At 36.4% G+C, this 23,906-nt stretch overlaps 1 protein-coding gene across 7 annotated transcripts; it reads left to right on the forward strand.

Annotated features, from left to right (window-relative positions):
• Nucleotides 1-14,847: 14,847 nt before the first annotated feature.
• On the forward strand, nt 14,848-21,638 carry LOC113321433 (regulator of MON1-CCZ1 complex-like). Of its 7 annotated transcripts, none has more exons than XM_026569343.1 (16): nt 14,848-15,005; nt 15,599-15,668; nt 16,331-16,432; nt 16,517-16,571; nt 16,732-16,976; nt 17,060-17,319; nt 17,568-17,721; nt 18,271-18,380; nt 18,498-18,585; nt 18,876-19,211; nt 19,298-19,372; nt 19,456-19,603; nt 19,682-20,096; nt 20,284-20,392; nt 20,734-20,913; nt 21,132-21,614. In XM_026569343.1, the coding sequence occupies exons 5-16, from the start codon at nt 16,809-16,811 to the stop codon at nt 21,306-21,308; spliced, it is 2,220 nt and encodes a 739-aa protein (XP_026425128.1). In that variant the 5' UTR covers nt 14,848-15,005; nt 15,599-15,668; nt 16,331-16,432; nt 16,517-16,571; nt 16,732-16,808; the 3' UTR covers nt 21,309-21,614. The 7 variants fall into 7 exon arrangements, with proteins under 7 accessions (XP_026425128.1, XP_026425129.1, XP_026425125.1 ...); XM_026569344.1 differs by having other exon boundaries at nt 19,456-19,588; XM_026569340.1 differs by having other exon boundaries at nt 19,456-20,096; nt 21,132-21,638.
• Nucleotides 21,639-23,906: the final 2,268 nt, after the last annotated feature.

The following is a 23,906-nucleotide window of genomic DNA, read 5'->3' on the forward strand; positions in this document are numbered from 1 at the left end:
TACAGTCGCGTTCCTTATGTCTCTGATCCCAGCAGGATACTACGCACTTGATTTCCTTAGTTGATCTCACCCACAACCAAGAGTTGCTACGACCCAAAGTCGAAGACTTGATAGACAAATCTGTCTCACATAGAAAAGTTTATAGGATTGAATAAATCTGTCTCCCACAGAAATACCCATGAGTTTTTGTTCCGTCTTTTGATAAATCAAGGTGAACAGGAACCAATTGATAAACCAAACTTATATTCCCGAAGAATAGCCTAGAATTATCAATCACCTCACAATAATCTTAATCGACTAGCGAAAGAAGATATTGTAGAATCACAAACGATGAGACAAAGTGTTTGTGATTACTTTTCTATCTTGCCTATCGGAGATATAAAATCTCGAGCCAATTATTTCAATTGTACTCAACACGATAGAAACAGCAAGATCAGATCACGCAACTACAAAGATAATAGTTGGGTCTGGCTTCACAATCCCAATGAAGTCTTCAAGTCGTTAACCTATAGGGTCTCGAAAAGAAACCTAAGGTTAAAGGAGAATCGACTCTAGTTATGCAACTAGTAACACACATGAGGTGTGGGGATTAGGTTTCCCAATTGCTAGAGTTCTTCTTTATATAGTTTTCAAATCAGGGTTTGAAATCTAAGTTACCTTGGTAACAAAGCATTCAATATTCATAGTTAGATGAAAACCTAATTAGATTCAAGCTAATATATTTCAACCGTTAGATTGAACTTAGATTTTTATATACAAATGAAATGTATCTTCGTTTAGGTTTGAGTAACCGTACCTAAATGTGTACACTTAGTCGGTTCAACAATAGCTAACCAATGGTCGGCCATATGAGCACTTTCATATCAACCTTATTCATCTTTACCATAACTAGTTCAAATGACTCAAATGAACTAGTTAGAGAGTTGTTCAATTGCTTAGATCTCATAGAAGAATACAAGACATAATTGAAGCAAAATCGATTTTGATTCACTCGAATCAATTCATGGACATTATATCCACGGTTTGCAAAGATATCCTTATTATATAAATGTTTTAGTTCATGAACAAACCGATTTTAGAAAGTAACCTGCTTAAGTATGCAAACGGGTATGCATACTTAAGTTGCCGGATTGAGTTTGTTTTTCACTTCCAAACTCTAGCAGAAATTCACTAACGTGAATCTTCCGCCAGTACGCGTACGGGTACGTATACTTACCCGGATATCCAACAACTGCCAGTGCGCGTACAGGTGCGCATACTTTAGGTTCCCGGATTTGGACTTTTACACAAATGTGAGAACGCACTGTGTTTATATCCAAACATGGTTACTTGTTCTAAATTCTCATTTCAATCATTGAAACTTTCTTAGAAGATGTTAAAATAGTTGTTATTCACAAACTATTAACATCAAAGCGATTTTCAAGTTATTGAAATAATCAACATGACTTTCGTCACGAATAAAGATGAACTTGGCTAAAGCGAAAGCTTACCAACACATATTTTGAGAAATAGATACTGCGAGATAAACTCAGCTCGAAATAGCAAATGTGTATAATTGAAGTCTATATAGCAATACGACTTTTTTCTTAAATAGGAGATAGAGTAGATAGACTTTTGAGTGATAGGTAAGTTCAAGTCTCCACATACCTTTTGTTGATGAAGTTCCACAAGTTCCCTTGAGTAGTTCTTCGTCTTCAATCGATGAACGTCGTGGAGTATAAAGCTCAACTACATTTACTATCCTAATCTGAGACTTAGCTATAAGTAGACTAGAAATCAAGACTTATAGTTTTGGCAACTAAACTTGAAAAAAAAAGCTTGAGAGAGCAACGCTTGCGAGTTCGTCTGAGCAATGCTCTAACAATATCCCCCTTTGTCAATTTTAGTGACAAAACTATCAATACATATGGAATACAAAATAAATAAACTTTGTAGCTTCTCATACAAATGCTTGATCTCCTTGGTTCTTCAACATTACTCGAAATCTTCGTCACTTTTAAGTACTCCAATGATTTTAAATGTGTTCAACTCAGCATCATCTTTGTTGAAGATCCGTATCTATAACAATGAGAAAACAATATCTCTCAATCATTGTTATACAGTGTCATAGTATTACACAACATCAAAGTTCAATTGTATCACAACTTCGACAACAATGCTATGGTGATATGTATCATTCCCCCTTAGTCAATACTTTATCTCTCATGAAAATCACTCCCCCTTACATAATGATCCGAAAACCATATGTATTTTTAGTGTGAACTACACATTAAGTCTCCCCCTTTTTTCAATAAAATTGGCAAAGGTACGAAAATTAGTGGGATCCTAATGAAATTTCCATAGAGATACTTCATGACCAAAATAAAAGCACATATCAACTTTTTTAGATGCAATCATATAGCCGGAACTAAATGCATTCATCAAGGAGTTTATAAAGATACAAGATAACCCCTATAATATTTCACAGCCGCACTCCCCATAAAGATTTGGAAATTAACCACAAGTTCAAATAAGAACTCTCCCCCATAAAATGTCATTCTAAAAGGAACAACAAGAGCGACCTTACTTTCACAAGAAAAGAAAGATTTCTTTGGACATTAACAAATCATATGAAACATGAATTTGTATCCAAATATCTCAATTAAATTAACTACAAGAGAACCCATGATTAAATTAATCGGAAATTCTCACATAAGAGAACTTACAGAGCGCATAGTATTTACATAAAGATATGGATCAGGGAAGATCAATACTCCGGAATAAACAAAGATTCATTCTATTTTTCATCACTATTTGCACAATGACATATAATAGACTTTAATCTTTGTAAGAAAAAGTTCATCCTATCTTCCATCAATATTTGCATAATGACATAATAGGCTTAAAATTTTTTTGTCAAAAGTTCATTCAATCTTTTATCAATACTTGCATACTGACATATGAAAAACTTAACTTTTGACAACATATGGGACTATCAAAGTTCACGGACGCAAACACACATATCCCATAACAAGTTGAAATATATAAAACCATAAATATTAATACTGCAAAATCATCTTCCAAATAAACTTTAGAATTTAAATAAAAAAATCTAAAAAAATTGCAAGATGAAAATCATTGGAAAAAGTTATGTGTGTTCACAATAATTGTTATTCCAAACCCTAGTTATCCTTCTTCAAACATAAGAACAAATTCTCATAAGAAGTTTCCTAGACAAAAAGAAAATAAACAAGCTAAGAAACAAATAAAGACTTCTTAAACCACCAAAACCGAACACAAACTAAAATCAAATAGCCTTTTCGTAATCCTCACGAGCCTTGAGATCTTTGAGCTTGTGATTGACAACATCCACTGCTTCTTCAGAGAAGATATCCTCATTGAGAAGTTCTTTAACATGTGTATTTATGAGAACAAGGTCAGAATTAACCTTTTTCAACTCAGTTCTTAACACATCAAGACACTTCATAGTATCAACAAGTTGCAGTTTTGCTTCCTCAAAGTATTTAAGAAAATCGTGAACCACTTCAGCAGGAACCATATCCTCATTCTCAATATCCTGATTGTATAGGCATAGTAACATGAGGCATTATGACAGTCATCTTCTACCAGGGTTCTTTTCTTCCTTCCTTTGGACTCGAAACCAATACCTTTATCAAGAAAACCTCTTGCAAAATCACCAGAGCGAGAAGATGAAAACATTCTTGACAAAACACAAAATAACCCAGAGTACGCGTACGTGACTCAAAGGTTTGGTATTTATATGGTTTCTTAGGGAAGGTAACTTTTAGGGTTTTCAAAATTGATTCGTGACAGTAACACGGGTACCCGTACGAACACAACTTGACCCAAAAACAAAAACACACACAAAAGGTCGTATTTTTACGATACTTTTTTGCTACGTGAAGATTTTCACAAAATTTTGGCTCAATAAATTTTATATCTCCATAGATAAACAATTTTAGAGCACAAGAGTAGCAGGCAACTTAGTTGCAACGAAAGCTTCTTCGAAATTAAGGAAAAAAGCAAAAAAAAAAAAAAAAAAGAACATCTTCAGACAAAAACAATACTTAAGCAAATTGACTGCGGACAATAGTTTGACTATGGATGATAAGAAAATAGCTCAACCAAACAGGAAGCAGTTTTGCCAAAAGTATACCTGATCAATAACACATCTTACTCAACATGATTTTTATGAGTAAGCTCTCAACCCTTGTGATTAATTAGCACAAGTGTGAGCCCTAGGCTCATTAAATGAAAGATGTTCACGGTTGAGTCTCTTTTTCCATTCAATTCTAGGAAAGAATCCCTTTTGATGTGAAAAATTATCATAAAACTTACTGTCATCAAAATACGAAACATAGTTTGAGTTCTTACCAGAAGAATTTTGACTAGAGGGAATTGACAGCCTATTGATAATCTCTTTATATCCTTCAATTATCACGTTTAGGTTGTTTTTCATATCATCATTTTTGTTCCCTTCTCCTGATACTTTATCCACATCAAAAGCAACGTTATCTCCCTTTTTTTCAGAAGAGGATTCTTGAGCTCTTCTTGGACGATTTTTGTTAAGAAGTATTTATGCTTTTGAGCATTTAAGGAACACATCGAACTGACTATCCTGGTATAATACACAGGGTGAGTACTGAAACCAATTAGTTTAGACATACGAATGTCAGTTACACCTTTGAGAATTAAATCTAAGGTGTGTTGAAGTCAAACAAAGGAGTTGTTATTCAACCTAGAGTTTCTCTTTTGCCTAACATGCCCTTTAGAATCACAAAAGAGACACACTTTCTGATCACAAGAGTGATTAGATAGAACACACTTAACATCATCGTTTGGATATTTCTTCCTTCCATGTGATGTGGAACTTCCTTGATTAGAGGAGGCTTTGAGCACATATTTTCCAATAGGAAAGGGTTCTGATTTTACTTTTGGAACTGGAACTCTTTCAGTTGTGACAGAAGTAGATGGTATAGTACACTTTTTGGAACATCCTTTGATAGAGAGTTTACTCAAGAGATGTCCAGTGTCCAAAGCATCATTTTTGAGGTTCGCCTCGAGTAAGAAACGTGATGACCGAACTTCAGCGTTTTCCTTGCAATGAGCTTTTTCTTTAGAGTCACAATCTCTCACTATACCGAGAAGAACATTGACATTGTTTTTCAACAGATTGATTATATCAGCCGGGATTCTAACAAGATTTACAATCAGTTTACTCTCTTCAGATGCTTCCCTTTCATCAACGGAGTCAGACTCATTTGAAGGGTAATCGGGGTAACACATGTCAGTGTCAGTCTATTTCATTAGAACACTAGGTTCGTCTATATTTGAGATTGACAAATATTTCTCTTTAGTAGACATTATAGAAACAAAACTTTTGTTTCTGGTGACGCGCTTATCAGAGATAGTACTATCGTACATAGATTCAGATCGCTATAAACACAGACTTATGAGGTCTTGAACGTGTTTGCCTGCTCTGATACCAATTGAAAAAACGGGGGTCTAACAACCTCACCCAATATTTCGCTTAGAAATCTGTATGGACTAACTACAATATACTTTCAAGAGAATCAACTATACAGTCAAACTCAATCTTAATAAAAAGTATATCAAAGAGTTATATCTTTATTTCTCAATACAAGCCGCAATCAAACAAATAAGAATTTGTGATCCTGATTGAATATAAGAAAAATAACTTGAACGGTACCAAAGACCAATGTTCAAGGATCAATCAATTTCAATCAACAACCAAAGGTTGGATTTACCAATTGATCGATTCAAGCACATAAACTGTGATATTTCAATTATATAACAAAATATAATGCGGAAAAGATATAACACAGACACCAGAAGTTTTGTTAATGAGGAAACCGCAAATGCAGAAAAACCTCGGGACCTAGTCCATATTTGAACAGCACAATGTATTAAGCCGCTACACACACTAGCATACTACAAAGGTAACTTCGGTCTAGAATGTAGTTGATCCCTAATCAATCTCACAATGATCAAGGTATAGTCGCGTTCCTTACGTCTCTGATCCCATCAAGATACCATGCACTTGATTCCCTTAGCAGATCTCACCCACAACTAAGAGTTTCTACGACCCAAAGTCGAAGACTTGATAAACAAATCTGTATCACACAGAAAAGTCTATTGAATAGATAAATCTGTCTCCCACAGATATACCTAGAGTTTTTGTTCCGTCTTTTGATAAATCAAGGTGAACATGAACCAATTGATAACCCGGACTTATATTCCCTAAGAACAACCTAGTATTATCAATCACCTCACAATAATATTAATTGGTTAATGAAACAAGATATTGTGGAAATCACAAACGATGAGACAAAGGTGTTTGTGACTATTTTTCTATCTTGCATATCGGAGATATAAATCTCAATCCAATCTTACGATTGTACTCAATCACGATAGAATACAGCAAGATCAGATCACGCAACTACAAAGAAAATAGCTGGGTCTGGCTTCACAATCCCAATGAAGTCTTTAAGTCATTAACCTACAGGGTTTCGTGAAAAACCTAAGGTTAAAGGAGAATGGACTCTAGCTTATACAACTAGTAACACACATGAGGTGTGGGGATTAGGTTTCCCAGTTGCTAGAGTTCTCCTTTATATAATTTTCAAATCAGGGTTTGAAATCTAAGTTACCCTGGTAACAAAGCATTCAATATTCACCGTTAGATGAAAACCTGATTAGTTTCAAGCTAATATCTTTCAACCGTTAGATCGAACTTAGCTTGTTATAAATGAAATGTATCTTCATTTAGGTTTGAGTAACCGTACCTAAACGTGTATACTTAGTCGGTTCAACAATAGTTAACCAATGGTTAGCCATATGAGCACTTTCATATCAACCTTATTCATCTTTACCATAACTAGTTCAAATAACTCAAATGAAGTAGTTATAGAGTTTTTCAATTGCTTAGATCTCATAGAAGGATACAAGACATAATTGAAGCAAAATCGATTTTGATTCACTCGAATCAATTCATGAACATTATATCCATGGTTTGCAAAGATTGCATTCCTTATTATATAAATGTTTTAGTTCATGAACAAACTGATTTTAGAAAGTAACCTGCTTAAGTATGCAAAAGGGTACGCATGCTTAAGTATCCGGATTGAGTTTTTTTTCACTTCCAAACTCCAGCAGAAATTCACGGACGTAAATCTTCCGCCAGTATGCGTACAGGTACGCATACTTACCCAGATATCCAACAACTTCCAGTATGCGTACGGGTATGCATACTTTAGGTTCCCAGATTTGGACTTTTACACAAATGTGAGGCCACACTATGTTTATATCCAAACATGGTTACTTGTTCTAAACTCTCATTTCAATCGTTGAAACTTTATTAGAAGATGTTAAAATAGTTCTTATTCAGAAAATATTAGCATCAAAGCGATTTTCAAGTTATTGAAATAATCAACATGACTTTCGTCACGAGTAAAGATGAACTTGGATAAAGCGAAAGCTTACCAACACATATTTCGAGAAATAGATAAGCGAGATAAACTCAGTTCGAAATAGCAAATGTGTATAATTGAAGTCTATATAGCAATACGACTTTTGTCTCAAAAAGGAGATAGAGTAGATAGACTTTTGAGTAATAGATAAGTTCAAGTCTCCACATACCTTTTGTTGATGAAGATCCACAAGTTCCATTGAGTAGTTCTTCATCTTCAATCGATAAACGTCGTGGAGTCTAAAGCTTAACTACACTTACTATCCTAATCCGAGACTTAGCTATAAGTAGACTAGAAATCAAGACTTATAGTTTTGGAAACTAAACTTGACAAACAATCTTGAGATATCAACGTTTGAGAGTTCGACCGAGCAATGCTCTAACAGTTTTGGTACTTTGGCGTTTACTACCTTGGGTGAGCTTGATATTAAAACCATAGAGTTTTTATTAAGATTGAAAAATTTCATAGCTAGGCATGATGGTAATATTAAGGTTCACAATTTTCTTTTCAATAGATTAGTTTTAACTACTCAAAAAGGTGTGTTGGGGCCCTACTTGTTGCTTGGATCCCATCTAGAACGGGTACTTAGCTCAGCTGGTCATCCTCGTTCCTCAAAGGTTTGATGCGCTCCAGGAGGTCTCAAGTTCGAGTCCCCGATGACGCAATAATACAGAATTTGACATGGAAAGTAGAGTTAGCTTCCCCCCTTATGACATAATCAGCCCCCTATCCGCTTCGGCTTCCTTGGATGGTTCCTCATGAGGCTCACTGGTAGGCTAGCATGGGAACCTGTACAACTGATGTAGTAGTACGTTGTTGGAGCTTAGCTTGTTAGGATTCCAACTAGTTTCTTGTAATAATACTCTTTATTCAATAATAATAATAATAATATGTGTGTGTTATCCCTATCTCCGTCGCTCAAGAAAACATGGAATGCATGATCCATAGGAACTATCATGTAAAAAACAATAGATAAATAAACTCTATGTAAAAAAAAAAAAGTGTGTGTTCTCCATGTCTCCGTCTCCTAAGCAAACGTGGAATGCATGATCCATGGGAACTACCACGTAAAAGAATATATATATATATATATATATGAATAAATGGACCGCTAGGGCCCTTGTATATACCATCTGAATTGATATTAAAATTAACATTAAGACCAGATGATCAATCCATTAGGGTTCATCTTGGCATAGATATTTTGAGAAACACCATTCGAAAAACATCTATCTTCATATCGATATTCTTAATCTATTCACATGTGATTTGTTAACTTTGGATATTCATGTCCATTGGGAGACTATCTGAATAGAGGTATGTTTACTTATATATGAATCTGAGTACGCTTGAGTGCAAACTCGTGTACACCAATTGGATTCAAATAAGGTAAGTTCTACCGTAGCCAATAAAATATGCCAACTAAGGAGATTGTTTAGTGTCGTTCCTAAATTCTTCACAAGTAGCTAGGGTTTGGAGTAAAGGTTTTGTGGATACACACCTATTCTAAACCCTCCCCAGACTAAAACTCGGCCACTATGGCCACCTAGGGGTTCAAAGGCTTGTTGCACATGCTAAGTGCAATCGCGTTGCCTGCGACAATGAGTTAGGATTTTCATTTTCTAGGTTAGCTAGATGTACTCGACGACTAACAAATAATAAGTTTGGGGGTATTTGATAGACACGGTTTTGTTCTCAATTCTGTATATTGTTGGTGCTCGATTTCGTACTTATCATGGTATTTTATATCTTTGTAGGTGTTTTTGGAGAAATAAACTCTTGTGGAAAAATTGGCTCAAAAAGTAATATTTGCACCCCTCAAAAAAATTACTAAAAGCACTCCGGGAATGTGTTAAAGGAACCTAGAAAATACATTATAGGCACCCCAAAAAAGTTATTAAAGTGCCCCAAAATGGATAAGGGCACCCACTGCTATAGGCGCCCCAGTACTGGATAAAGGGCACCCCTTTCTTCTCAACGAAAATTGGCGGGAAATTCAGGTTCAAAAATAATTTTACCTGTGAAGATTTATGGGTTGATTTTGGCTGAGATTTTCTCGGATTTCTTCATGAACTTGGATTGGTTTGGGCCTGTTTGGATAAAACATGACTGGTAATTCATTTACATGGGAAAAACAAGGATGTTTACATGGAACAGAGGTGAAGATATTCTCGGGTTTTCTTTATACTTTCCCAAGATATTTAAGCTATTTTTAAAGTTATGTGAGAGCTGCAGAGGGTTAAATTATATTTGAGGAGTGTATCAGCGTGTGTGGAGTGTGTCTGCTGCAATTTAAACGCATGAGAAGAGATAAAGGGAATAAAATCTCCGAAAAATCATAGAGAGTGGATGAGGAATATTTTGGAGTTATTGTCGAGATGTGGAGGTGTTGGGGAGTCAGACAAGGGATATCTAGAGTTGGGAGAGGATACAAAGAAAAATCGAGAGTTGCAAAGCAGATTTTTCTGTTGTCGCAGAGAAGAAGAATCCGAAGAACATTTTACAATATAGAATTGTCGCTTATTAAGTGTCTTAAATTTTAAAGTTCTGTAACAGTACATTAACAACGCATATCTTCAGTTTGCGACACTTGTGTTGCACCAGTGAGTTTGTAATGCCCTTATACCATTGCAAACTCGATGTTTTCATTATTTTTCTTCTTTTCTTTTTATTTTCATACCGTGTATATATTAACATTAATTTAAGTTAATTAATCTTTATCGGGTAACTAACAAGTTCTTCAAAATTTTGGGAAGAGAAAATTTGTAGTTAGAAATAAAAAAATCAGTTCATAAAAAGCGTTTAAAATGTGAGACGTATCACGTATAGCATGTTGCTATTCGTCACTCAAGCCCCCATCGAGATTTGTCCTCGATCAAAAATTTATGCGGCTTGGCCTAAAACTGGACCAGACCGAATCATGTGCATCCCAAAATTAGTTGGTATCCATCACTAAAGTCGGTTCCTATGGGGGGAAGCAAAGCCTCAAGTTTTCCACTTTTGCACCCACCATGGGCATGGCAAACAGGTTGAAACTACACGGAACGACCTAGTCTAGATCGCCTGCGGTTGAGACTCAACCGTTTGGTGCATGCTAGATCGCCTAGTACTTCTGATCCAATGGCCATAATTTCCCCCTTATAAATACCCAATTCTAATTTCATTTTAACTTACACCTTCTCCACTTTTCACACTTCTCACATTTGTTATAATCTAAAACAAATTTCCAAATCTAACTCACTTCATCTCCCCTACAATTCACTTGTATTGTATAGTTTTTTGAATATGAATTCTCTATTGACCAAGCGTAACAAAATTAGAGGTGCAAAATTTACCATAGCCGAAGATGAAATCATTGCAGAGGCTATGTGTTCTTTACACAAGATAATATCAATGGTGCAGAAACTATTGCAGAAACTATGTGTTCTTTACACAAGATAATATCAATGGAGCCCAACAACAATATACCAATTTGTGGATAACATATTTCAGAAATTTTGTGAAGAAACAATGAACATCAACGATCGTGATGCAAATGGATTGTTGGGTCGCTTCATTACAATTAGCGCCCAGGTTGCCTCGTATGTTGCTTCTATAATGCAAGTTGTTCGTTCTCGAGAGAGCGGTCTTGTCACTGTCGAAGTGATTGGCACCACAAGCATGGGAAAAACTTTCCTTATGATAGTTGTTATCATATTTTGAAAGTGTTGCGTAAATATAATACAGATGTGTTAGCCAATTTGCAGCATGTACCTGTAAGGTCACCGTACACTTCTTCTCCTTCAACACCATATTCACAACCATCTCAATCATCTCAACCCACTCCAGAGAATCCATTTTCTTCACCAGACACCACAACAAACACAAATTGAATCTCAATGCTGCGATTAAGAGAAAACAATTAGGAATAAACAATACAAGAGCATCGAGAAAAGCTACACAAAAATGAGAAGTAACTGAAGGTTCTTTTGGAAACTTTAATGGACCATCAGAAGACCGTCGATAAACAAAGAGCAGTTGACTAACACTTCATGATTAGGGAGATGAAAAATATCGTCAAAATCAAAAGAAATTTGTTTCAGACTATGACAAGAATAAGATTTTTGGTGCAAACACCTCAACAATGACCCCCAGACAATTGATGGTATGAGAGATGGAGATCGACAGGTTAGTAGAGGAGTTGGAAGAACAACATAACAAGAGAAATTTGGAAAAACAATTTGAAGGTCAACACGAATATGAGGATGATGAATCAGACAACGATGAAGTAGTGCCACTTCATTAATTAATATATCAGCTATAATTTTAATGACAATGAAAGTGTTCGGTTAAGATGAATGAAGCTATAATAGTTTTTTATTAATTGGATTTTTGAATTACATAAAGGAGGATCCATGGACACTCTTAAATGGACAAGGTCAGACAAGATTTGCGTCATTTTCTCTTGCAAAACCCAAACGACAATGAATTTAAGTGTAATATTTTGATGATATATTCCTCTTATAAGACTCTACATTCCTACAAAAAAAAAATGAACGCAATTCTAGATAGAAAATCTCACCATCCACCGATCTTAATTTCAACCGTTAACTTTGAACGACTGATATTCAAAGGGGTATATGGTCGTTTATACATCTCGAATTGTGTTCATTTTTTTGTAGGAATGCAGAGTCTTATAAGAGGAACATATCATCAAAATATTACACTTAAATTCATTATCGTTTGGGTTTTGCGGAGAAAATGGCGCAAATCTTGTTTGACCTTGTCCATCTAAGAGTGTCCATGGATCCTACATAAAACTTGGCAATATCCATTGAAATTAAACATTACATTCAAACTTGACAACATCCATTGAAATTACATTTAACAAGAGAAAACAACCCATTAAAACTAACATCCCATACGAGTTATGAGAAACTCCTTAAGAATTTGGAAATGCGCTTCGTATTAAAAAAAAATCCTTTTCATCTTTGCCATTCATCTCGTGTTCGTACTCCCAATTCAGCATTGGTGTCACCTATAAGACAATATCGATTGACAATCGGTCTCGTAACTGTAAAATCCATAAGTTTTTTTTTTTATAGTCATGAATCGACAAAATAAAGCAGCCTGATCCCGGTTATGAGGATTACATGTCTCTATGCAGAAGGTTTCATAAATTTTACCCCCAACAACTCATACTGAGTAAACCATTCATCCGTCGTTCTTCACCTCTCTTTGGGTAGTATATTACATAGTTTCTACAAAGAGATAAATCTTCATCTTCAATAAAGTTAGGATCATCCATAAATTACGCAGAAACTAGAGAAAATCTTGAGTGAAGGTGTGATTTTGAAATGGATGAATTGGTAGGTGTATATAGGGATTTTTGGCGATAGAGTCTAGGCCGCTAGCGATGCATTCTAGGCTACTCGGTGCATAATAGACTGCTCATTCTAGTAAAAAAAACGTAAACTAGAACTTTAAACGTTTCAAACAATAACCATAAACTTGAAAATTTAAAACAATTCGAACAATTTCAAAACTAAACTACGAACAAAGAACTAAACTTACAACAAATAATTTTAAAAATAAAGTGATCTAACATTAATCAAATTCGCCCTCCACTTTTTTCATACTCAACCCACATATTTGCTCTGAGACCATCCCTTAACCTATCATACAATGCTATGTTTTCAATGTGACTAGTCATTTGCACATAGTTCTTTGCAGGCAATCCGCTTTCTGGTTGAATCTCAGGCCTTAAGTCTTCATCTTCATGGTTAGTCCAATCCTTATTATGGGTTTCTTGAATTACCGTGTTATGCAAAATTATGCAATTCATCATGGTCTTATGCATTTCACGAGTACTTAGACCATGATAAGGCCCACAAATGATGACGAACTTCCGATTTAGAATTCCAAAAGCTCGTTCCACATCCTTCCTTAATTCCATTTGTATACTATTAAAATACGAGTATGAACGACCTATGTCACCGGCAGGGAGATGACCATAACATTGAACTAAAGTTAACCATTTTGGATAAATTCCATCTGCAAGATTAAACCCGTGAGTGTAACGATGACCGTTGATAGTGAAATTTACTGTAGAACTAATTTCATACTATAAATATTCAAACAAAGGCGACTTGTGTAAAACATTCATATCGTTCCGAGATCCCGGAAGACCAAAAAAAGCGTGTCCTATCCAACAATCATAAGAAGCAGCAGCCTCAAAGATAACCATTGGTTTTGTGCAGTGACCCTTATACTGACCGACCCAATAGGTAGGGCATCGCTCCATATCCAATGCATGCAGTCAAGACTACCCAACATTCCTATAAATCCCCTTTCCTGATTTTTCTTTAATATTTCTCTAACATCTGCGTCAGTTGGTTTTCGTAAATAGGTTGGACCAAAATGATTAATCATTGCTTCGCAAAATAACGAAAGATACTTGTATGCAGTTTGTTTTGCCCATATGAAGGTACTCATCGTTAGAATCTGGAGGTTTGCCATATCTTAGAATCCTTAAGGCCGAAGTAACCTTTTGTTCAGGGCCATGACCTCTAATATTCAGTGCATCATAGATCATACTGGTAATTAAATTGAGGTTCTACTTGACAAAGCTCACCAATAATCTTTAGCAACAAATATCGAGGCATGTGGAATCGGCGTTGGAAATTTTGATCAGGAAATACACAGTCGGGAAGAAAATAATCGTAAATCAGCTTCTCGTGGAAATCATCCCGTCCCCGATACATATATCTTCTTATGAATACTTCTCTTGGCTCTGGATCTCTAGATATTTTCCCCGACGAATAGAGTTGCAACAAAGTGTTGGTTAGTTCTCTATCTTCATCTGACTCATTATCGATTTTTCAACGCCTGAACAAACATTAGTTGTTGTTCTTCAAACTGATCTATATGTATATGCACCTCTTTGTCAGAAGAATCTGTTGATTTGAAACTAAAAAAATAAGTAAACCGAAGATTAAGGTACAAAAGAGTTGATAGTGTATAATTAGTGAAAAAACGAGATGCGGTTAAATTGAATTTAATGGGTGAATTTATAGGAAAAGGTGGAGAAAATAGCCGTTACATCATTGTTTACAAAGCGATCGAGTCTCCACCAAACAGTAAAGGCTATACCGCTGGCGGTCGATTTTCGATCGCCAACGGTATAGTTGTTACCGTTCGATAGGGACTCGATAGTTACCTATGTTCCCATAGTGACGCGGCCGGTTTGCCAGGCCAGCTGGCATGACAGATTAGTGGGTTAGCCAGCCCCATGGGAACTGGCCTAAGTGGTGAATATCATCGTCTATCACGTGCCATTGGAAGACCCTGCTGCACCTTAACAAGGTTGATCTCAAGTATCTCGTCAACATTTTGAAGACCGAAGACAGTTTGGTAGAACCGTGAAGCGAAATTTCTTCTCCTTTTCATCTATTTTTTCTTGGTTCTTATTCGCTTCTTCTACTTCTTCACCTAATCGAATATCTTAACAAATTATCAATGATTTGAATTTCAAAGGTATTTATTCTCATATCTTCCTCTCTCTTTTTTTCTTTTTTGGTAAACGTTAGTTCTTCTGGTTTCTAGTCGGGTGTAGACAACCCCTAATAAGAAATTAGGGTTTTAAGAATAGAGAATAGTTTGATTCGCTTACTTGTGTTTTTGCAATATAGATAAAAATCTTCTTTCAATTGTGATCTGATTTTAAATTGTATAATTTAGTGAAGAATTGGTAGTTTTAGTAATCAGAATTAGAATTTTGGCCGAGCTTCTGAGTCTGTTAACTAGCTCTATTGTAGTACACCAATTTATTGCAGAAACGGGAGAAATTGTTTCTCTACTGGCCAAAGAGAAGGGACATTTTACAGTTTATTGGATTTACTTTAGATATTCACGAGGTATTAGAACTAGAAAGTAACTTGCTAGACAAATAATGTTTACTGTTTAACTAGTGATCTTCTGGACGGGAGAATAAATAATACTAAAGAATAATGTGTGATGATGCTTGGTGAAGTAGAAATCATTTTTAGGTGTTGTTAACAAGTGGTATAACCTGTAAAATCCTAGTGCAGATAATGTTGAATTTATGTGATTGACTACTCTGTCTGCAGTGGTTGGGAGATGAAAGAGAAAAGTACTACTTCCCCACTCAAACGCATTTTGGTGAAGTGTGCATCTCAGGTCAGTCAGTAATGTTTTATAACTATTTCGAGTTAAACTTCGTAGCATCTTCAGGACGTTGTAACTATTTTCCCCTTCTTGTGCCTGTTTGAATATCATACGAGAAGAGGATCGAATAATTTGGCATAGTAAAGTGTATGGCAACGAGAAAACTTCATCTTAAGGTGGCTTAGATCCAGCAAATTTAAATATTGGCTGTTACTTGGTTTTAGTAAAACCGAATATAAGGATTAGCCGCCAATACGTATGCTCAAATACTTAATCGGTGAGACTCCATCTAGGTGGTGCTGTGATTGCCATTTGGCATGTGAACTGGTTGCTAATGTTTGAAATCTGGATCTGGGCTTGTAAATCAGATCAGTACTAGGTTTTCTGACAAGGACTTTTGGATGGCACCTCATTAGCTGAGTTGGATGACATCTCACTATATCTTAACTGAATCTTACATTAACCAGTAAGCTTATGTATTTAAAGCATGATTAATCTATGACCATACGTTAATCCTGAATATAACTAATCCAGCTGAACTTAAGCTTATCAAGTATTAGCATAAACTAAAATTGATTTGTCGCTAAACCCCAAAAAAGCCAACTAGGAAATATTATGTTCCTAGGTGTACTGGTTGAGAGCGTTGTTTGCTAATTATAATACCAGTTCTGCAGGCAAAAGCATATGGCAGCTGTGTTGCAGAAAAGGTTCCACAGGTTGACCATAATATGTGCTCAAAGGAATTTCTTGCACTAAAAGCATGCATGCAGAGCGTGGTATGTTTGCATACTTAGGTAACTAGACCAGTTGTGTTTCTGTCACTCTGTTGCACTCCAACTGTTTATTGCATTGCTTAACAGGTTCGAGGAAAGGCTTAAAGTTGAAACTGTATTTCGTCAATCTACAGATTAGGAGGTAAGTCTAGAATGTCAGATTCAGAGGCAAATTAATCTCACGCCTGATAATTAGTTCTCTACCATTCAGATGATAAAGATGACTCTGCAGCTTCTTTGATTAATGCTCTTTTGAGCTTTCTTGCTGTTTCACGCATGTTAAAAATTATCTTCTGTTCCAGAAGCTCACAGGCAGCAGGATTTGGGATTGGCCAGAAATAGTGTTACGTGGTTAAGTTGTTTAATATAGGACTATAACATGTTTGGAAAAGCACCAAGGGTGCTACCTAGTGTAGGCTTAAGTGGATCTGGTGCTCTGTCACATGTTTACATTCAACACCCTCCCTTGAGATGCCGGGTTCCTGGGTCAGTGGGTCTATTCTTCGATGATGCGAATAAATTAGTACTGTCCCCGACAGCTGGCCAGGTATTACTGTTGGTGGATATTGATGTTGCTGTTCTTATTACTAGATCTGTAGCAATTTAACAAGTTCGAAATATTGTTTACAGGTTTTTGGATGGAAAACCAATTCACTTGCTCAGCAAAGCACTCCCACCTCTGATTCTGTAGGGGAAGGACCTGTTCTTTCTATTCGGTATTCTTTAGATGGGAAGGTAATAGCAATACAAAGGTCAAATATCGAGATCGAGTTCAGAAATAGAGAGAGCAGGGAGGCTTTTGTTCAGAAATGCAAATCAGAATCTGAGAGCATATTGGGATTCTTTTGGACAGATTGTCCAACATGTGATTTAATTATCATTAAAACTTGGTATGTGCATTAATATGAATATTCGAGGCTATTCTAGTATGCTAGCATGTTCTTTCATTTATCTACTTTTGAATATTTGGACCTATGATGCTCCAGAAAGAAAAACAAGTGCTGTGTAGAGTGTACTGAATACTAAATGTCAGTTTGCTTAAAAAATGAACCTTGAAGGGCCTGTGTGCAACTTTTTTTTCCTTGTTATGGTTCAACCCCGTTAAGACATACCTTGCTTTCTTTGCGTTCAATCACAGTGGATTGGATTTGTGTACTTACGAACCTGGGTTAAAAGCACTACGTTTGGTGGACACGAGGAAACTAAACGTGAACTGGTATGTTTATACACACGAAAGTCGGATGATTCTGCTTGCATCCGGGATGCAAAGCAATACTTTCACCGCATTTCAGGTACAAGATACATACTACTAGATCTGAGATCAGTACTCATTAAAGTATTTATTTGATATTATTACTCTTCTCAACATTTTATGGCATCATTTGCAATATCCTGTATTAGCTAAAGCTTGCTGCACTATATTAAATTGTTAACGTTTTCTCCTGCTGTCCAGCATATTTTTGTAAGAAGGGAATGCCATATGATTTTCTTAAGCAAACATGCTTTTTTATAATGTTGATTTTTGTTTCATTTTACTCCATTACAAGCAAAATTGTTTTAGAACTGTAGTTAGCCTTCCGCTCTGGAGCACTTAATCCATGTTAGTAGGTGTTCCTGTTTCACCCGCTACTTATCCTTCTCCTGGAGCCCAAAACCAAGTGTATTCTTTGGGAAATGCACTTTGGTTCTGCTGCTCTAGTTTTTTATGTTGAAAGAGTTGGGAGTCATGTTGGATCAGTTCTGGCCCGCATGGATGATAATTTTGATGTCTATTAAAATTCACATATATATTTTAGTATGCCTGTGCTTGTCTAAACCGAGTCATACCTCTTTCATATCAGTTTTCCTTTGGAGGAGTCATTCGCTTGCCACGGTTTGAGATGGCAATGACTAAAGCAGAAGCTAACCAAAAACCTGTTCTGTATGAAGAAGATCTGCATATAATTACTGTGTAGGTCTTCTCGGTCCTCTTATGTAGTAGATAAATTTCCCCCATTGTTATCAAGATTTTGGTATCAGTAACATATGGCATCGTTCTTTTTAGACTCATTTTTGTTTATATTTCCAGCTATGGTAGGATATACTGCTTGCAAGTTGATAGGGTTGCAATGCTGCTCCATTTTTATAGGTTTTATCGTGATGCTGTCATGCAACAGGTACGTCAGTCATGTATGTTTTTTATGAACTGATAGCAACTGGGTTAACATGCATTATTATACTTATTATATTAATACTTTCTTATGTGAAAAATTTGTCAAGTAGAGATGGCATTTAACAAGATTATTGTGTAGCACATGCACAAATGTTTTGACAGATCCCTATTGGTTTGTTCACTGCATCTTGGGAATACCTATTTGATCATCCTTTTGTCCTTTGGACAAGCACATTTCTCTTAAATAATTGCATTGGGTATACACTTTACTAGTGCTTGTGAATTTGTTTGCAGGGTTCCTTTCCAATATATTCTAGCAAGATTGCAGTCAATGTGGTTGATAATGTTATTCTTGTCCATCAAGTGGATGCGAAAGTAGTCATAATGTATGACATAATTTCAGATTCTCACGTTCCGATCTCTGCTCCCCTTCCTCTTCTACTGAGGGGTTTGCCTAGGGTTAATGGTTCTTCCTCTGGGTTTAGTAATATAGACGCCGTTGATTTGGAGACAGATGAAATCTGTGATCACGAAGATATCATATACGGAGATGGTTGGACTTTTCTAATTCCTGACCTTATTTGTGATGCCGCTCATGGTACTTTGTGGAGGATTCATTTGGACCTAGAGGTAATCTTCTGTTCATCAAGTTATAGAGTGTGTTTTTTCGCCCTTTGTTTTGAGTTTAAGTACTAACAAAAGTATGTCTGCTTTAGGCAATCGCTGCCAGTAGCTCTGAAGTATCTTCTGTTCTAGAATTTCTGCAGCGTCGCAAGTTGGAATCCATTAAGGTATTGCCTTCATGAAAATTTGCACTTTATGTCTAATGGCCAGAGACTTTATACCGTAATGCATACTTGATTTGTATTTTCAGGCTAAGCAATTGTCTCTGTCAATAATGCGCACTCAAATTCTAGAACGACAACCTGTGCCAGTGGTTTCTAGGGCGATAGACACGCTTGTCATGTCATACTTGCACTCGGTGAAGATGGGAGTTTCCATTCAGGGTAGACTTGTGGGAGGTGAAAAGACTGTAACTTCTGATAACCAGCATTTTGATGATTCTAGGTTTCTGATTAATGTACCAACAAGTAGTGCAGATATACACATAAATTCAATTAAGCATGGAGCTATGAGTGGAGGAGAACGTGAATACCGACAATCCATTAGTGGAGATGTACAGACAGAATCTACTGGTCTTACCGCAGGTTCCACGGGGAATATTCGATCATCAATAGGTTCTGATGCTGAGGAGAACATGAACCTGGAATTACTTGGATCTGGTTCTGGTGATTCTCATACAGCTGCCGACATTGAGCAACCTCTACAGCCACAAGGGTCCGGAGCAGGCGAAAACCGATCTGAGTCTGACGTTCCTGGGCAACGAGAGCTACAGGTTGCATCAGCTGCAATCTCACCTGATGAAATGTATCAATTCATATTTGCTTCAGTCGAGGAAGAGATGGCAGGGGACCCTGCTTACTTAGTTGCCATCATTGTTGAGTATTTGCGTAGGTAAAGCACTAGTACCGACCCTATGTTAGTCCATAACTTTTGTGACCCATAGAAGATAACCCCAGCGCTAAAAGTATGGTATTTATGTACTAATTCAAGTAGCTGTTGATCTCTGTTTTGGTCCATGTAGACACCATATCTTTCTTGGGTTTGAATGAAAAATTTAATTTGCTTCTGTCCTGTGCAGTGCTGCTTCAGAAAAACTTAAAGTGCATCCAAATCTTAATATGATGACTATACAATTGCTTGCACGAAGTGAACGCTTTGCAGAGCTTTGGATGTTTGTCTTGAACAAGGTTGGTCTGTCTTCTTATGTATGTTTTGTATGTCGAGTCTTAAGGAACTAACACAAGATTGAGCTTTTTAGTGTTTTTGGAAAACAAATCAATTAATCGAAGAAATTAAAAAAAAAAAAAAAGACTTTGCGTTGAGTTTTGTTGTACCTGAGTCTTAGCCAGAAAATGATATCTTACTTGACACCAAAATGACGATTGATTGTGACTATAGGCATTATGGGCATACTTCATCTTAGCAGACGAACTGAACATGCTGGCCAACTGAGTTGGGAGCAGGTTTTTGGTCTGACAAAGAGCCAGTTTTATGATGTGCATGTGTTTCTTCTTTGTTTGTCTTGCAGATTGTTGAACCCTCAAAGGAAGTTGCATTACAGCTCTTAGAGTTGGGACGTCAGAATTTTATGACAAGAAAGCTGGGTATGGATATGTTAAGGAAGTTAATGTTACATCGTGACTATGTTCTCCTACTAGTACAAGATGGCTATTATATTGAATCTCTTCGCTACGCACGGAAGAACAAGGTATATGATTCCTTTAGATAACCAAATTTTTGTAAGATAATAGAATATAGCAGAGTTCATCTAATGAAACTTCTGCATTATCCATTCTCAGATCCTGTCATGCATCTTCGCTTGGTTGTTTAGAGATCAATTTATATTAAAACAACTTTTTGAGCTGTAAATCCTAATGATGAATCTGTGTATAATTGTAACACATTTAATGTCGGTAAATATTGCAGGTCATTTCAATTCGCCCTTCAGTGTTTCTTGAGGCTGCAGTCTCTTCCAATAACTCACAGCATTTAGCAGCAGTATTAAGATTCTTCATGGATTCCAATCCCACCTTCAAGAACACTACAGACTACAGCATGTACCGCCGTATTCTGAATGAAATGAGCGCAGTCGCAGCTGCTTGATTCTTATGTATAGGAAGACCTTCAGATGACAGGCCCGGCCCTGCGTGGTACAAGCACAGGGCGCTTTTTCTTACTTGTGAAGGCCAAAATACGGATTCCTTTCATGAATGTATGGCTCTAGTTGGAATGAAAGATTTACAATACGTGTATATTTTTTTCTTGATGAGAGTTTTTCAAATATTAAAGCATAAAAATTGGAAGAGTAGGGTAGTTGTATTTTCAGTTGCATTATTTTCAATGATTTTGGCTTTTATTATTTGGAGAACTTCTTATATAATTTACAACATCTGGAAACTGGCATTTATCCATTTCAGAGCTTATTTCTTCTGTCTTTCCTCTTTTCTTTCTATCAGTGATTCTAGTGTTGGCAATTGGCAATCAACACTTTCCTTTGAAGATACTTTCAGGAACTATTCTGTTTCAAGTCTATTTGTAGTATGATTGTAAACTTTCAGGATTAGTTTAATTTTCTTCCCCTCCTCGATTTCTTTTTTTTTTTTTTTGGATAAGAAAAGCGGAAATGCTAGTTGCCTCCCTATTCACCTCCTATAATCTATGCCCCACATCCATATCGAAATTCGCATTCAGGTTCAGGTGGGGTTCACCATTTCCCTAACGTGGGGTTTAGATTGTAGGGAGGAAAATAGGGAGACGGAGATTTGTAGGGTGGAAGTGGAAAATTTTCCTAACGTGGGGTTTAGATTGTAGGGAGGAAAATAGGGAGGCGGAGATTTGTAGGGTGGAAAATAGGGAGGTCGAGATTCGGGAGCCACTGCCGTAAGAAAAGATATACAACTTTTGTTAATTTGAAGACGGTGCGAGACAACGTTTATCAGAACCCACTTTACTCGCGTCATTTAGAGTTTCCAGTACCAAAATAGAGCTCTCCATTTCAACCAGGAATCCGCCCATCAATGAAGTCATCGTTAGCATGTCCATGTCTTCACTTTCTCTCTCCATTACAGTTTTCCACCCCAAATAATTTAACTCTGGTTTCTCCTCAAACCTACCCGACTGTCTCATCAGTATTATCATCAAGTAAATCTTCTCCCCTGTATTCACCTCTAAACCCTAATATTAAACACCCTAGTAAATCGAATCGAATTGTAAAAGCGAAAGCTCAACTGACATTCCCTCTTATTTCATCTCAAGATCATTGGGGTACATTAGCATTTCTCTTTGCAACGGGTGCTTTTGGTATCTGGTAAACAAATTCTATCCAAATTTCGGCTTGAACTTTTATATGTTTCGATGATTTGAAGGTCACAGAAGACCAAATTGTCAGCATGTACGCTTGCAGATTTGTTACTTAGTGGTTATGGTTTTTGTTTTCTTTATTTAGTTTGGGGAATATTGATTAACGTGAAAAGAAATTAGGCAGCATAAACTTATTTTCCTTGATCGTTTGTAAAATTCACTATGAACTTCAGCCTTGGTAATTTTGTTATTTTCTTCAGATTGTTGGTTTTGTATTTTATATTGGTTGATTTGGGTGGTCTTGAAGGTCGGAGAAGACCAAATGGGGAAGCACGTTGAGTGGCGCAGTTGTGAGTACTCTGGTTGGGCTGACAGCAAGTAATGTTGGAATCATTTCTTTTGAAGCTCCGACTTATTCGGTGGTTATGGAATATTTGCTTCCACTCGCTGTTCCGTTACTGTTGTTCAAAGCAGATTTGCGTCAAGTTGTACATTCAACAGGAGCGCTTCTATTTGCCTTCTTGCTTGGATCAGGTCATACTTGTAGATATCTTTTTGTTTGTTTTTTCGTTTACTTTATGCTTATTAAACTTCATTTTGGAGAGTTCTTTTCGACTAATTAGGATTGTTAACTAGTTCGTTGATTTTCTTATATTACATACTGTGTTCAGTGTTCCATTTTAAGGTTCCATATCTGTGACGTAGATGTATAGGTGATATAAACACAAACTATCTACCTTGAGATTGGCAGACCATATTTAATGCGACGTGTATCTAACATATATATGTACAAGTGTTACCCTGTGGCCTAAGCCTATGATGCAGGAGCCTTCTGAATGCAGTTAAAAGTTTGCGTAAAATACCTTTTAAACTTTATTTAGAATTTACATTGTCTATCAAATTCCTTCTCTCTGTAGCTACACACCTTGATCTCTATCTTCACTCGTAGATTCTTTTATGCTACACTTTTTCATTTCTCCCTCATCTCTTACTCACGAAGTACACATATAGCTACCCTTTTTCTTTCACCGTTGATCTTTAACTAGTAGACCTTTCATTTTTTATTGTGCAAATTGCAAATAAGTGATTCAAGAGTATAGCTGAGTGTAAATGATGTATAGGCGAACAACACCATCATATCTGGACCTTTTGTTTTGTTTATCTTCTTATATGTCTCCGTCGTGGACTTGTGGTGCTGTTCACTTCCATCCTGATATGTAATATTCTTGTTTGTCTTCATGTATACTTAGTTTGTTGGAGTTCAGGATTTTCTTCTGTACAATTATTTGAGGTACTTCCATCTTTTAGTGGCCCTGTTTGATGTACTCGTTGACCTTCAAAATTTGGATTTGATTAATATCCCAATATTTAGGCAGACTGTTTTACCATTGTCTAAACTCT

The sequence above is a fragment of the Papaver somniferum genome, chromosome 11 (genome assembly GCF_003573695.1).
Source record: "Papaver somniferum cultivar HN1 chromosome 11, ASM357369v1, whole genome shotgun sequence".
NCBI lineage: Eukaryota > Viridiplantae > Streptophyta > Magnoliopsida > Ranunculales > Papaveraceae > Papaver > Papaver somniferum.

Bases quoted from the DNA above. Each gene is read 5' to 3' on its own strand.
- LOC113321433 (XM_026569340.1), top strand. From the start codon at position 16,809: ATGTTTGGAAAAGCACCAAGGGTGCTACCTAGTGTAGGCTTAAGTGGA. The intron at 17,320-17,567 runs GTATGTGCATTA...GTTCAATCACAG, and splicing joins TTAATTATCATTAAAACTTG to TGGATTGGATTTGTGTACTT. The intron at 20,914-21,131 runs GTATATGATTCC...TAAATATTGCAG, and splicing joins GCTACGCACGGAAGAACAAG to GTCATTTCAATTCGCCCTTC.